General features: G+C 44.6%; 1 protein-coding gene across 4 annotated transcripts in view; it reads right to left on the bottom strand.

Moving 5' to 3' along the window:
- The window catches only part of adgrb3 (adhesion G protein-coupled receptor B3), a 1304794-nt gene that overhangs the window by 168998 nt on the left and 1121235 nt on the right, over positions 1-14561 (bottom strand). For all 4 annotated transcript variants that reach the window (XM_085996562.1, XM_085996563.1, XM_085996564.1 and 1 more), the window contains 2 exons: positions 14207-14378; positions 7497-7592 (listed from right to left, as the gene is read on the bottom strand). In XM_085996562.1, coding sequence (XP_085852688.1) covers positions 7497-7592; positions 14207-14378 — 268 coding nt within the window. The remainder of the gene's footprint in view (positions 1-7496; positions 7593-14206; positions 14379-14561) is intronic.

Genomic DNA, 14561 nt, shown 5'->3' with positions numbered 1-14561 from the left:
CTGACCTATGCTAACAATTAACCAGGTACCGTGCTGGCCACTGCATCTAGTCCAATGACCCCATATTGCCTCATTTTGTTGAAGTTAGCTCCCAGGGTGATTATTATTTGAATTTCTATGCTTTAGTTAACAAACAAAATAAATGCAAATAAAACATTTGTTTCCTAATCAAACACTGAAACAAGACTGAGAAGCTTAGGCATTGCAATAAACTGAATTCCACCCATTTTGTAATCAAGCCGTTTGTCCAAATGTGCGGGTTGTTTTGCAGGGCATCACTCCGAGCTGCTTATCTACACTTTCATACAGTTCCCATGTGACTTGGTTCTGTACATTATGCCCAGAGGTATCAGGTGGCTAGTCCTATTCGGATACAAAGTAATCAAGAGAAATTGGGGGTTGCTATTTCCCCTGGGGGGAGAGTGGGGAGGCACAATGGCAAATTTATTATTGCCACATTGAATTCCCTACTTATTTTTTTCAATATACCACAGAGCAAACAGTATACATTTTATAGGAAAGGGTTCAAATATCAAGGGACACGGGCGACATTTAGGAGTAAGTAGGGTAGTCAGGCAGAACCTCATAAATCAAAGAGTAATAGAGTTATGGAATAAATGTCAGGGAATTGTCATAAAGTAGACAGCATAAATAGGTTCAAGAGACAATAACATGTGCTGCTGGGAAGAGAATGGGTTGAGTGATATCATGAGAAATCAGATTTTTTGGGCCTAAATGCCTTTTCCTACTCCTTAAAAATGTTATGGTCTTATAGTGATCATTTTCTTCAGCCACCAGTGGGAAAAGAGTGGAAAAACTGACTGGAAATTAAACCTAGAATGTACTGTTGGCGATATTAGCAGATGAATGCTTAATGCACTCATGTGTGACATTCCTCTGACCATTATTCTAATGTGGGGCATTGACCCAAGGCAATAAACGCTCATACACTATTATCTCCAATGGCAATAAGTCTTTCCAAAAAATATTTTGTGATATTATTTTTGGTTAGTTATTTCTCCCCTTATTGTTTCTTGTGTCCACGCATCACGGTGGCATAGTGGTTAGCACTGTTGCCTCACAGCGCCAGGGACCCGGGTTCGAATCCGGCCTCGGGCGACTGTCTGTGTGGAGTTTGCACATTCTGCCCGTGTTTGCGTGGGTTTTCTCCGGGTGCTCCGGTTTCCTCCCACAGTCCAAAGATGTGCGGGTTAGGTTGATTGGCTATGATAAATTGACCCTTAGTGTTAGGGGGATTAAATACGTGGGGTTACAGGGATAGGGTGGGATATGAGTTGGTGTAGGGGTTACGGGGATCGGGTGGGATATGTGTCGGTGCAGGCTCGATGGGCCGAAATGGCCTCTATCTGCACTGTGGGGTTTCTGTGATTCTGTGATCACATCATACACCATCTTCCTCTGAGGGCAGGAGATCTTTCCCCAGGCATCAACAAATGCTGCTATCTAGCTCGTCCCTAGGAGGTGTGTAACAACACTTCAGGTGGACTCCAGCTTTGCCTCTCTCCCTATGGGGAAGCAGCTGGTCTCCAATTACTGTCCTTCTCAGTTGAGATCAGGAACATACTAGAAAACTTATACAAGACCCAGGCGGAATCATGTGCTATTAATGGCAGGCCACCAGGCTGTGCCCCTGGCACTGACCAAGGGAACTGAATGTAATTGAGATGGCAGAGTTCAGACCAGCTGGCATTATGATGAACTGGCACTAATGCTGTCAAGGAGGCAGAAAATCCTGTAGTGCTGATAAGTCACTCACTTGTGGACAGGTGTATCCTAACTTATCACCTAGTAATATTTTTGGATTTATATTACTATTGAGTTACTAAGGTAGAGGACCAATGTGCAGCGTGGCACTGAGGTTGAAAAAGATAGAAGATTAAATAAATGGAGATGTAGTGATTAGTTAATGCCAAGCTCGCTTTTCAAATGCCTATGAATGTAGGAAGAAGGGAAAAGTGAGGGAGGTAAGAAATTTCACAGCCGTCAGATCCTGGGAAAGGACGATGTTATACAGGCAGTACAAAATAATTTGGGGCAACATCAAGACAGTGATTTCATTGAGGGGATCATACAATGCCACTTGTACCGAGGGAGTGCTGCATTGGCAGGGGTACCATCTTTCGAATGAGGGGTTAAATCTGCTTCAGGTAGACATAAAAGATTCGAAGATGAGTTAGGGAGTGTTGTCCTGGCCAATATTTATTCCCTCAACCAACATCATTAAAAAACAGATTCATTAGTCATTCATCTCCTTGCTGTTTGTGGGACCTTGCTGTGTTAATACAAGTTGACACATTTGACTACGGAACAACAGTGACTACTCTTCAAAAGTAGTTCAATGGCAGTCAAAGCACATTGGGATGTTCTGAGGATGTGAAAGGCACTACAGAAATGTAAGTACTTTCTTGATTTAATCTAACCCCTGAATAGAGATTACAGCAAGTACATTTTCAAAATGTACACTACGAATTTGATAGTGGTCATACTTTTTTATTGTGGGTCCATTGTTATCAAGGTGGCTAGTGCACCTCTTGCTATTAATGGGCAGGAGAGTCCAAGCTGAAGGACTGAATTCAGTCACTAAATATTATATTATAGTATTTTTTTAAAAAAGTGATGGAAGTTAATGTTAAAAAAATATAAACTAAAAATGCTTCTGCTGTCTCTCCTCCTTTCAACACCAAACTATGACAAATGCAATAGTCTGACAAGGATGAGCTTTTTTCAAGTAATGGAAATGTTCCAGTTCAGGGTCCACATTACAGATATCTCCTTGGGCATCAGGACGCCTAGAAATGTCAGTGATGTAGTGACTTATAAAAGACACCCAAAGCGTTATACAACTGAACAGAGGAGATAGTTGGAAGTTTGCAGATATGCATATCTCCTAATGTCTTGGTTCAGCTTTCAGTGCTAACCTGTTCTAACAGAGAGACAGTCACACTCGGCTGATGTTGCATATCTCCTCGCAAACAGTTACAATGCAGCATTGGTAAAAGCTGTGGGAACAAATTGCTTACCTGCCCTCTCGGCTGGGGGTGGTGAATGGTCCAGGAAGACCACAGAGGTGAAAAGGGAAAAAAATAAAAATAAATAAACAAATAAATACGACTGGACAGGAAGTGATGCACATAAATACAGAATGGGTAAAAATATGACAATTCATTCATTTTTGAGATAAAAAGAAAACTGTGAATCACTGAATCATAGAATGATGAAGCACAAAAGGAGGCCATTCAGCCCATTGTGCCTGTGCCGGCTCTTTGGTAGACCTATCCAATTAGTCCCACTCCCCTGCTCTTTCCCCATAGTCCTGCAAGCTTTCCCCTTCAAGTACTTATCTAATTCTCTTTTGCAAACTATTACTGAATCTGCTTCCACCACCCTTTCAGGCCGTGCATTCCAGATCAAATCAACTTGCTGCATGAGAAATGTTCTTCTCATCTTGCTTCTGGTTCTTTTGCCAATTATCTTAAGTCTCTGTCCTCTGGTTACCGACCCTCCTGCCAATGGAAACAGTTTCACCTTATTTACTCTTCATGATTTTGAATACCTCTATTAAATTGCCTCTTAATCTTCTCTGCTCTAAGAACAACCCTAGCTTCTCCAGGTAACTGAAGTCCAGCTGGAAATCTGAACTAAAATAGAAAATCTTGGTGGTCAGTCAGCATTTGAAAGAGAGAGAAGGTAGTAACATTACAGATATATCCCTTCAGTAAAACTGGTCATATTCCGAGGAAGGCTCAATCACACCTGTCTTTCTCTTTCAGACACTAATTCATCTGCTGTGCCTTTTCCATTCTTGCCTGGAATTGGACAGGGACAGTCTGATTCCTGTATTCCTGCTCTGTGAAAGGGGTGAGTTACATTCCCACTGTAACAGTAGAGCTGATATCTGGGAGCAGGACAGGTTGTGCTGGTCAAGATCGAGGCACGTGCAGACTTCCACTGGTTCAGCATCTCACACAGTTTCACCCACTGGACAAGCCATGTGCCTCCCCTGTACTTGGTGCACAGCATCCTGAATAACACATCTTAGAACTGTGATTAAGTATTACACACAGTATTGAGAACAGTATAAAGTAATATTCTCTGAATGAATTCAGCGTGTCAGCTCTTATGCAGCGTGTAATGCGCTTGGGAGAATTTCTTTTGGCTACCCATTTTACTGCAAGTATTCCAATTTTACCTCACTTCAAGAGACTTGTACATCAAATAAATGAAAAGTTTAGACCATAACAGTTGCTATCATTAACTGCTGCTGTGAATTAACAGTAACAAATGACTGTACTCTGTAGTGTTCTGAGATTGTCCTGGCCAATATAAATCCCGCAACCAACAATTAAAACAGATTATCTGGTCACTTATCTCATTGCTGTCTGTGCTCAAATTGGCTGCCACATTTCCTTCATTACAACAGTGACAACACTTCAAAAATTAATTAATTGGCTGTAAGTGCTTTGGGATGTCCTGAGGTTGTGAAAGGTGCTATAGAAATGCAAGTCTTTATTCCTTTATTGAGGAGAGATTGCAGGCCAATTGTGGTCTGTGCACAAGGTCACAAAGCATGGCACTGTGTATTAATATAAAGCACAAAATAGTGTTTTAGCGTGCATTGCATACTCTATGGTCTCAGTTGAAATATCATAAATTATGAGACTCAATCTCGTGTTATGAGTGCCAGCTGAAAACTCACATCTGTAGTGTGGCATTCCCTCGAACAAACTCCCAAACATTACTCATTTATTTATTAATAAAACATTTTTTTAAGCATTTCTTTCCTCTTCTACAGGGTGATAGCAAACAAACCATTCTCCTCTGAGATTGCAAGCTGGAGACCTGCTCCCGGTGCCCAGTTGCTCCTGCTCCAAAGGTGCTGCTGGGAGGGGCACAAGAGCCGGGGGACAGGAGGGGCTACAATGCCTTGTTGTTTAATTGACGTTGTTGTTCAGTGTATTTACCCTCTAGTCCCCATTTAAAGTACTGAGTTCAGATCTGGGCACCGCACCTCTGCAAGGATATATCGGCCTTGGAGGGAGTACAGCGTAGATTCACAGGAATGAATCGGGGGCTAAAAGGGTGAAATTACGAGGACAGGCTGCATAGAAAAGGTTTGTATTCCCTTGAATATATAAGTTAAAGGTGTGATCTAATTGAGAAGTTTAAGATGATTAAAGGAATTGATTGGGTAGATAGAGAGAAACTATTTCCTCTGGTGGGGGAGTCCAGAACAAGGGGGCATAACCTTAAAATTACAGCTAGGGCATTCAGGGGTGATGTGGAGAAATAAAACCGCCTCACTGAGACTTTATGAATTCACGTGCTTGCTCGGAACTTTGCTGTTGGGGGCAACTGTTGGAAGCATGGGTGGGGAGGTCAGGAGGGCTTGCAGGATCTTCCATGATCTGAATCAGGCCCAGTTGGAAAACTACCAGTGGAATCTTGGGGGTTGGGCTCTCGGATCACCTCACCTAAATTCCCAATTTATACTACAGCAGCATCAAGCTCCGTGCTGGGATTAAAAATTTGTAAAATCTACCCTGTCATTCATATGTATATATCGGGCTAGATTTTGCTGTCAAAATAATGGTGAGGCTAATGCTGCTCCATTATTTATGCGTAAATGATTCAGCAACTTCAGACAAGGAGCAGATGCACGGCTAAATGCCAATAAAAGTTTCTCTCCGAGTTGCGCTGCTCCACCATTAGCTTCGTGAAAACAGCAAATCGCTGTCTACCTCACCATTGAAATGCCTTGAATGTCATGAAGTTGCTGTATTTGTGCGGTAGATATGAACTAAAACTGCAGCAGATATTTAGTGCTGGTAATTACAAGCGTAAGTACCCTTTAAATGACGTGAAAAGTGGTATTTACTTCCAATCAACCTCTGGCGCTGAAAATTAACTATTACAAATGGGGAGTCTCAATCCTCCAGGTTCTGAATTTTTTTAGGGAGATTTTAAAAATATCAAATTTTCTTCCTTTTCCTTTCTGTCTCTTTTCTATCTCTCCCACTCCAATCTTTCTTTCCTTCTCGTTATGTCTCTTTCTGTACCTGATTTTACATTGAATTCACCCCCTTTAATTCACCTTCCTTCTCAGTCCTTGCGCTGTTTATTTCTCAATCCTTAAATCTGATAGGATAAGAAGATACCCTGTTGCTTTCCCTGCTCAGGTCCCTGGTGCCCTGTTTCTCTCACTGCACCATTATCAGCTCGCACTTTCAGCAACTTAGTGGGTAAAATGTTTTGAGCTAGAGTGCAGGGGCATCTCTAACTTAATGATTAGATGCCCTGCCACAGCAAAACCTGGCCCAAGATATATTGGCCTAGAAATTCACTGGCGCCAGTCTTGCCAGGGCGCCGGAAGTACCGCCCCGGAAGGAGTCGCGAACGCCCGCCGGAAATTCAGTTTCAGCGCCCCAGACGGAAGCACAGCGCTACTCGTGGCGCCCGCATCCCTCTTGGGGTGCTGCAACTGAAAATCGCAGCGCAACGTGCCGCAGCGCCACACGCTGCGGCACGGCGTGCTGCGGTACTGCAGGCCTTCCTCCCCTTCTTAAAGGGGAGGGGCCTGCTGCAGCGCGATCGGCGATCACAAGTGCTGGCAAAACAACCCGGCACCGAGAAGTGCCGGGCTCCTGGGACACAGCTGGCACAACGCGCGGGGGGGGGCTCAGGAGGCCGGGGATGGCGGCGCGAAGAGGTGCTGGCAGGAGGCCAGCAAAAAAAATGTCCGCCCCGCACCTCCGTGCCTCTACCGCCGCAGGTAGGTCCTCCTGAACCGGTCGCAATGTTAAAGCAGGGGGCGCTGCCAAATTTCGTGATCGGGGCGGTAGCGGGGCGCACACCGATGACGTCATCGGTAGCGGCGCAGCGCTAACAGCTAGCGCCGCCATTAGCGTCCCGCTAAATTTAGCGGGAGGCGTGGCCAGTGGTGTAAAACCCACTAAGTGCCCTCTTTGGGTGCTAACGGGTGGCGCAGCCCACTGAATTTCTAGGCCATTATTTTTACAATTGCTGGAAGTAAAATAATAAACTGGACTTTTTTTTCCTGCAAGATGAGGTGTCCTTTGAGGCATAGATCAGTAATTCTTCGGTCACTGAAAGCATTGGAAATGCGAAGACACATAGGAAAGTCATCTTGCTCGGGGATACTTTCAGATCTATCACTCCCTTGTGCTCTGTTTGATTGTCAATAAAAGTGTGGGGAGAGAGTGGTTTGAAAGACTGTGCCACTCAACTACATCATCTGTAGTCTGCCACACAGGCCCGATTGTAACCTAATCCACTCGATGAGAACAGAGTGGGTTTGAGTTGGACGCCTGATCTTCGGCTACATTGAAGACAATAGAGCGTAAAATCGGGAGGGGGCCTGTAAAATGGGCATCTGATGCGAACCCGCCCTAACTGGCGGGTTCAGATAAAATCCCGGCTGATGTAGCAGAAGAATAAAGAAAGAAATCGACGCTAACCATGATCCGGGCATGACCGTTTGGAAAAGTACCAGCGGTGTCCCCAGCTATCGGATCCTGGCAGTTCCTCAGCCGGCATCTAACAGCATCTTGAACCTGTTCAACAGAAAGATATCAGTAAGTAAATTGATTAAACTGAATAACTAACCATGAATGCATATATAACTTGCTGGAATTTTAGAAAAGGCCATACTTCTAATTGTTTTACATCCAATGTCATAAACAGCGCAAAATATGAGTTACAAGTTGCACCATCATGTCGCTTTATGGACTGTGCAAGAATACGAGTGACAGTATGGCTTATATCATCAATATATTTTCTCACTCAAGTTTTATCAATTTAAAGCAAAATCTTATGAACATAGGAACAGGAGGAGGCCATTTAGCCCCTCGAATCTATTCCGCTTTTCAATTAGATCATGGCGGATCTGTATTTTAAATCCATCTACCTGCCTTGGTTCTGTAACCCTTAAGTACCCTTACCTAACAAAGATCTAACAATCTTAGTTTTGAAATTTTCAATTGACCCCTAACCTCAACAGCTTTTTGGGGGCGAGAGTTCCAGATTTCCACAACCCTTTGTGTGAAGAAGTGCTTCCTGACATCACCCGAAACGTCCTAGCTCTAATTTTAAGGTTATGCCTCCGTGTTCTGGACTCCCCCACCAGAGGAAATAGTTTCTCTCTATCTACCCTATTGAATCCTTTAATCACCTTAAGCACCTTCACTAAACAAGCTTGAGTTTAGTTCCTTCCTTGGGGATTTGCACAGCCATTAACTCCTTTTCCTGCCAGGGGTAAAAAGCTTCTCTCCACTTTTCTATTCTATTTTTCGCTGATTTTGCCTGATCTCCCAGGCCAAGCACTAACTCAGTGGTTCTCAAACTTTTTTGGTTGAAGGATCCCTTTTCAAATCAATTAGTAATCACTGACCCTCTAAGGACTCCTTTTCAAATCGATTAGCAATCATGGGCCCCCCATCTAAATTATAGTACGACATAATACCCGTAATATGAAAGTGCTGCATGTAAATTATGTTTTAATAATGCTTTTAAGAAAATAGGTATTTACTTACAGATATCAGTGAGATGACTGTGCCTGTTTCTCACTGCAGAGCCTGTCTATCCTTGGTGTGATGTTTGACAATTTATTTCTATGCCTCCTTTCACTAACATCTCTTCAACCCTCCAGTAACCCAGATGTCACTTGAGCTCCTCCAATGACTCCATGATTAAATACACTTACAAGTGTGGCACTCTTCACAGACCAGGAAGGTCTCAGGTTAGATCCCTGGTCTCCAATGAGTTGGCTGGTGTCAGAGTGCGGAGGATCACTACAATTGGTGTCAGTACCCTACCTTAAGAAGAGAAAACTAAAAGGGGCCAAATTTCCCAATCTTGATTACTATCCAAAGACTCCTGCTGGAAGTGTACTTGTGTGGGCACTGATGAGGACAAGATCAGCCCATGTGTCATAGCATGCCAATACTTAGTATCCAGGTTCACACTAAGAATGAACATATGAACAAGGTACCACAGGGCAGCCCGCACCTATACCAAGACTTGGTAGCTTCAGGTCAGGAAGGGAGAAAATTAGATGAAAAACTAAATCCACCTAGTTATTTCTTCATGTTTCAATTCAGTAGGCCCCCATTTACGACTCCGAGTCTAGTTAGAAAGATTTGTTCATTTGTGTCCCCTATCCTTAAGACCTCTATGATCATTCCTTTTGGTTCTATTTAGCTTGGTTCCCCTTTAGCTAGATCCCCACACTCAGTTTGCAAAGCTTGGATTCGGCCACCTCCTCAAAAAATAGTTTAATTTCTGAAAAAAGCCATTCCAGCAAATAGGAAATATCAATTCACATACATAAAATTTTAATTCCATGGTTTGTTTATTTCTGCTTGCTCAACTTGAAATGGAAATAGCTGATTCACCAATTTGATCAGGCTGCTCCTCAATGGATTAAGATTAATTGTGACAGTTTCATCCAGGACTCAGTCAGGCGGATTGTTTCAGAATCATAAGATAGCAAAATGTTCGGATGCTTGGGATGATCCAAATTTTATTTAATGCGATCTGAAGGCCTGTCCATGCTGCATTTACCAGCCGAGTTTACACTCTCGCGCAAAACTAGAGATGACGTTGCTGCTGTATTTCTGCTCCATCCTTCACCCTTGGGATAGATACACTTGATGTAGTTTCTGCTGCCAGCTCCTCACTACATAATCTCTGCGCTGCCGCTCGCTGTTCTACTGATTCGCCATTCACAGGGTCCCTATGTCCATCCATCTTGCAGGCCTGAAGCCTGCGGCTGGAGTATTTGAGGGGGCCTGCTGTTGACTCATTGCTGCCGGGTGTCCCTCGGTGGATTCTTCCGCAACCACCCACCGGGAGGGCAGACACATCACCCGACTAAATCAGGAAGGCAGAGAGAGGCCGCGCTAGAAGGTAGGTTGAGGCTGCTCCGTGGGAGGTCCCACTTTTGCCACGCACCGATTGGAGGATACTTGTTAGTAACGTTCCAAACAAACCACCAACAAAGACGCTGATTGGATAACAGAACGGTCAACCTGCCCCCGACGTCAGGGAATTCCCGTTTAGTTGGTGTCAACAGTAAATGCCTCAATCGGTAAGCGAGGTACAAGGAGGGGTAAAAATACTTAAACCCAACCATCAAGCTTTCAGAAGCTAAATGGGTATGCAACCTGTAAGCAAACCACTTTGCACTAACCATTTAAAGTAGGGAGGTAGATAGAAGGACAATTGGTCAATGTTCCGCGGAACCCCGGAACGTCTCCGCGGACCCCAGTTTGAGAACCACTGCACTAACTGCAGCAGAGAGAGTGGACGGACAATCTGCTTACAGGTCTCTGCTAACGTAACTTAGCACTAATGACTCTCCCATTGACTTTCCCTGCATATTAGAAGCATCTGGCCTTTGCTTAATGCTTCCCCTGAAGGATTCTGCGTGCGTCAGCAACTTAAGTGTGGGGCTAATGGGGGTGTGGGGGGAGGAAGAGGATGGGTCTATGGTGGTTAGCCCACTTTACATGACTTTTGTGTTGCACAGAATCACAATGCTGACCCAATAAAGCGATGTCCTTGTACTGAGGACTGTTCAACCAGGCCAAGTTCCTAGAACAGAGGAGGGGGGGGGGGGAAATATTGGGTGTAAGGACCCTGCTTCTGGATGCAAAAGCCACAGGCTGTCTTTTTACGCTAGGCGCTTCCGATGCACCCTGGGAAAATGTGAATTTGTGCCCATGGTAGAAAGGCCACTGCTGGTCACTGAAAGAAAGAATGAACTTGCATTTATAGAGCGCCTTTCACAACCTCAGGACGTCCCAAGGCGCTTTACAGCAATGAAGTACTTTTGAAGTGTAGTCATTGTTGTAATGTAGGAAACACGGCAGCAAATTTGGCTGCTCCCCCTCCTCCACCAGCCCCAAAGGCAGACCTAACAGACCACCCATTAATGAAATGAAACAGCAGTCCTTCACCACGCTGGGTGAGTTTATCATCGCACTAACATGGCAGAAGGGTCCTTGACCCCAGGACACAGATTTAAAATAATTGTCAGAAGAAGCAGAGGGGGATGATCAGAATTTTTTTTAATGAATAAATTGTTATGATCTGGAATGCACTGCCTGAAAGGGTGATGGAAGCAGATTCAATAGTAACTTTCAAAAGTCAATTGGATAAATACTTGAAGGGGAAACATTTGCAGGGCTATGGGGAAAGAGCAGAAGAGTGGGACTGATTGGATAGCTCTTTAAAAGAGCTGGCACAGGCACAATGGGCCGAATGGCCTCCTTCTGCGCTGTATCATTCTATGATTCTATGTGGGGAGTAAATATTGGGAAGACTGAAGCCATTGTCTTCGGACCCCGCCACAAGCTCCATTCCCTAGCCAGACTCCATCCCTTTCCCTGGCAACTGTCTGAGGCTGAACCAGACCATTCGCAATCCTGGTTTCGTATTTTACTGAGATGAGTTTCTGTCCACATATCCGATGCATTATCATCAACTTCATAACATCGCCCAACTCCACCCCTGCCTCAGCTCACCTGCTGTTGAAAACCCTCATCTACACCTCTGTTACCTCGAGACTTGAACTATTCCAACGCTCTCCTGGCCGGCCTCCCATCTTCCACCCGACATAAACTTGAGCTCATCCAAAACTCTGCTGCCCGTATCCTAACTCGCACCAAGTCTCGTTCTCCCATCACCGCTGTGCTCGCTGATCTACATTGGCTCCCAGTCTGGCAACGCTTCAATTTTAAAATTCTCATCCTTGATTTCAAATCCCTCCATGGCCTCGCCCTCCCTATCTCTGCAGCCTCCTCCGGCCCTACAAGCCTTCGAGATCTCTGCGCTCCTCCAATTCTGACTTCTTGTGCATCTAAGCTCTGGAATACCCTCCCTAAACCTCTTCGCCTCTCTACCTCTCTTTCCTCCTTTAAGACGCTCCTTAAAACCTACCTCTTTGTCCAAGGTTTTGATCATCTGTCCTAATGGCCCAGAAATTCGGGTCTCCATGGGCGAGTACGCACGGGGTACTCACCCGTAGGCCCAATGGACCGGCCGGTTTTGTGCATGCACTGCGCATGCGCGGGAAACCGGAACTTCCGTTCCCTTAAAGGGGTTCAGAGGTCAAACGCGTATGCCGGAGAGGCAGCGCATGCGTATCGAACTTATGTTTTTATTGCAAGATTCTCCGGGAGGGTAAGTCTCCAGGAGTTACTTTTAAAAAGCAGGTGCAAGGCCTGCTTTTAACAAGGTAAGTGGTGAATTAATTAAAATGAAAACATTTTTTCCACAGGTTTATTATTTTTAAATACTTTAAAGAAAGGTAAGTTTATTTTTAGCCCCGTTAGAAAATGTAATTAATTTTTTCAAAAATTTAAATTATTGTTTAAAATAGTTATTTCATGTAATTTATAGTTATTTTAAAAATGTGATTTAAAAAAAAAATTATTTGAAGTTTTAGTGATGTTTTGGGGCTTATAGTATTTATAGGTTTGACAGCTCTTCCTGTCAAACTTATGAATGAAGCACTTCCTGCTACCATTGGCTCTCCATGGCCCACGTGATCCCAGGGGACGCATCGAACTAACTGCGCCCCTGGGATACGCAAGCACTGCGTGCCATTGTTGGAGGAGGCCCAGGATCGGAATCCCACGCGGGCCCACAGCTCAACGGCCGGCGCGTTAGGTAAGTGCCGGTCGGGGACTTGCACCCGCAGGAAGCCCCCGACCCGAATTTCTGGGCCATTATCTCTTTATGTGGCCCAGTGTCAAATTTTGTTTGATAACGCTTCTGTGAAGCGCCTTCTAACATTTTACTGTGTTAAAGGCACTACATAAATGCAAGTTGTTTTTGTTGTTGGAGTCAGGCACCGGGGCAGACCAAATCTATAAAAGATCCCACAAACAATGTAGGACTTTTATTTTTATATGATAATTAGGCTTATGAATACTTCTGGCGTGCACCCTGGGTGCCTGTGGAGGCGTTTGATCCAATATGGCAGGTGGTGCACTTCCGGTCACCATGGACACTTAGCCTGTTTCATGCCTGAAAAATACATGCCGTGCAATCCAATTTCTAGGCCGCTATCTTTCGGATGAAATGCTAAACTGAGTTCCTGTTTGCCGGTTCAATGGGATATAAAAGATCCCATGGCACTATTTCAGAAGTGTCGGGGAGTTGTCCTGACCAACATGACCAGAAAGAGATTATTTGGTCATTTATCGCATCGTGGTTTGTGGGACCTTGTTGCATGCAAATTTGTTTCTGTGTTTGCCTAAGTAACAACAGCAACTGCATGTCAGAAGTAATTCATTGGCTGTGAAGCACTTTGGGACATCCTGAAGATGGGTAAGGAGTTTTTTTTTTGATAGTGTGCCAGTTGTTCCTTGTGTCTTAACCACATCGTTGCACCTCTGTTGCAAAAGGCTTTCTTCCAGATCTCCACCAATACCTTCTTTGGCTGGCCATGAGGATAAGGACCCATAGATGGATGACAGCTTCATTAGTTTTCTCTGCCCCTGTAGGAAGAAGCTGCAGCCACTGCTTGACACCTACCTGATGTGGTACATATGTGGGTATGGAGGATGCAATCTGTGTCTGTGCCATCTATGGTGCCGTGCATTGTATGTCAACACACAGCCCCACCGTGCCACTTTTCACTGTTCCCGTATCAATACGGCAATCGGAATAAAGGAGTGATTTGTACGGATATCACCAATACATCGAAAGAACATAAGAAATAAGAGCAGGAGTAGGCCATATGGCCCCTCGAGCCTGTTTTGCCATTCAATAAGATCATGGCTGATTTTATACATCAACTCCACTTTCCCGCCTTATCCCCATATTCCTTGATTCCCTTAGTGCCAAAAAATCTATTGATATCAGTCTTGAGTATGCTCATTGTCTGAGCATCCACAGCCCTCTGGGGTAGAGAATTCCAAAGATTGTAATTCTGGGGCAAATCCAGCAAAGTGATTATGGCTGTGGGGGTGGTTGTGAGGTGGGTGGGCATGGGGGGGAAGAAGTGTTTAGCCATGATGGACCAGCCATCATGGACCAGCTGGTCTCTTCCTGCCCGTCATTTCCGTATGTTGGTATGTATCACTTTCGGCTTCCTGTCAGGCAATATTACAGATTGATTACAAGGTGCCAGTGTGGTCGGCTCTCACTGATTGCTCACCTCTCTCCTAAGGACGCAGTGCACCATGACAATGACAAATCCCTGCAGCGAGTCAAACACGGCAAACAGGATCTGAAACAAGATGGATCGTTTGTCGGTCATTGCTAGAACTGCCGACATCCAGGTCAGAGCGAGGAGGGGTAGCACCACGCAGGAACTCCACAGAGACGCCCTGCACACAAGCAGAAAACTGGTCAGAACTGGGAGGGCGTGCTTTGGGGCAGACTTTTAATAAACTTAAGAGTGACGTAAATTACATACTTCGAGGTAAAAAATTAAATCAGTGTTTTTCCTAAGACGTCAGTCCATACGTTACTGGTATTTATATTTAATCTATCTCTACAGACACCTCATT

Source organism: Somniosus microcephalus, chromosome 9 (assembly GCF_052327205.1).
Source record: "Somniosus microcephalus isolate GS21.2 chromosome 9, FLI_Smic_1.0, whole genome shotgun sequence".
Taxonomy (NCBI): Eukaryota; Metazoa; Chordata; class Chondrichthyes; order Squaliformes; family Somniosidae; genus Somniosus; species Somniosus microcephalus.
The sequence above is the reverse complement of the archived record's forward strand: the minus strand, read 5'-3'. Positions and strand labels throughout refer to the sequence as shown.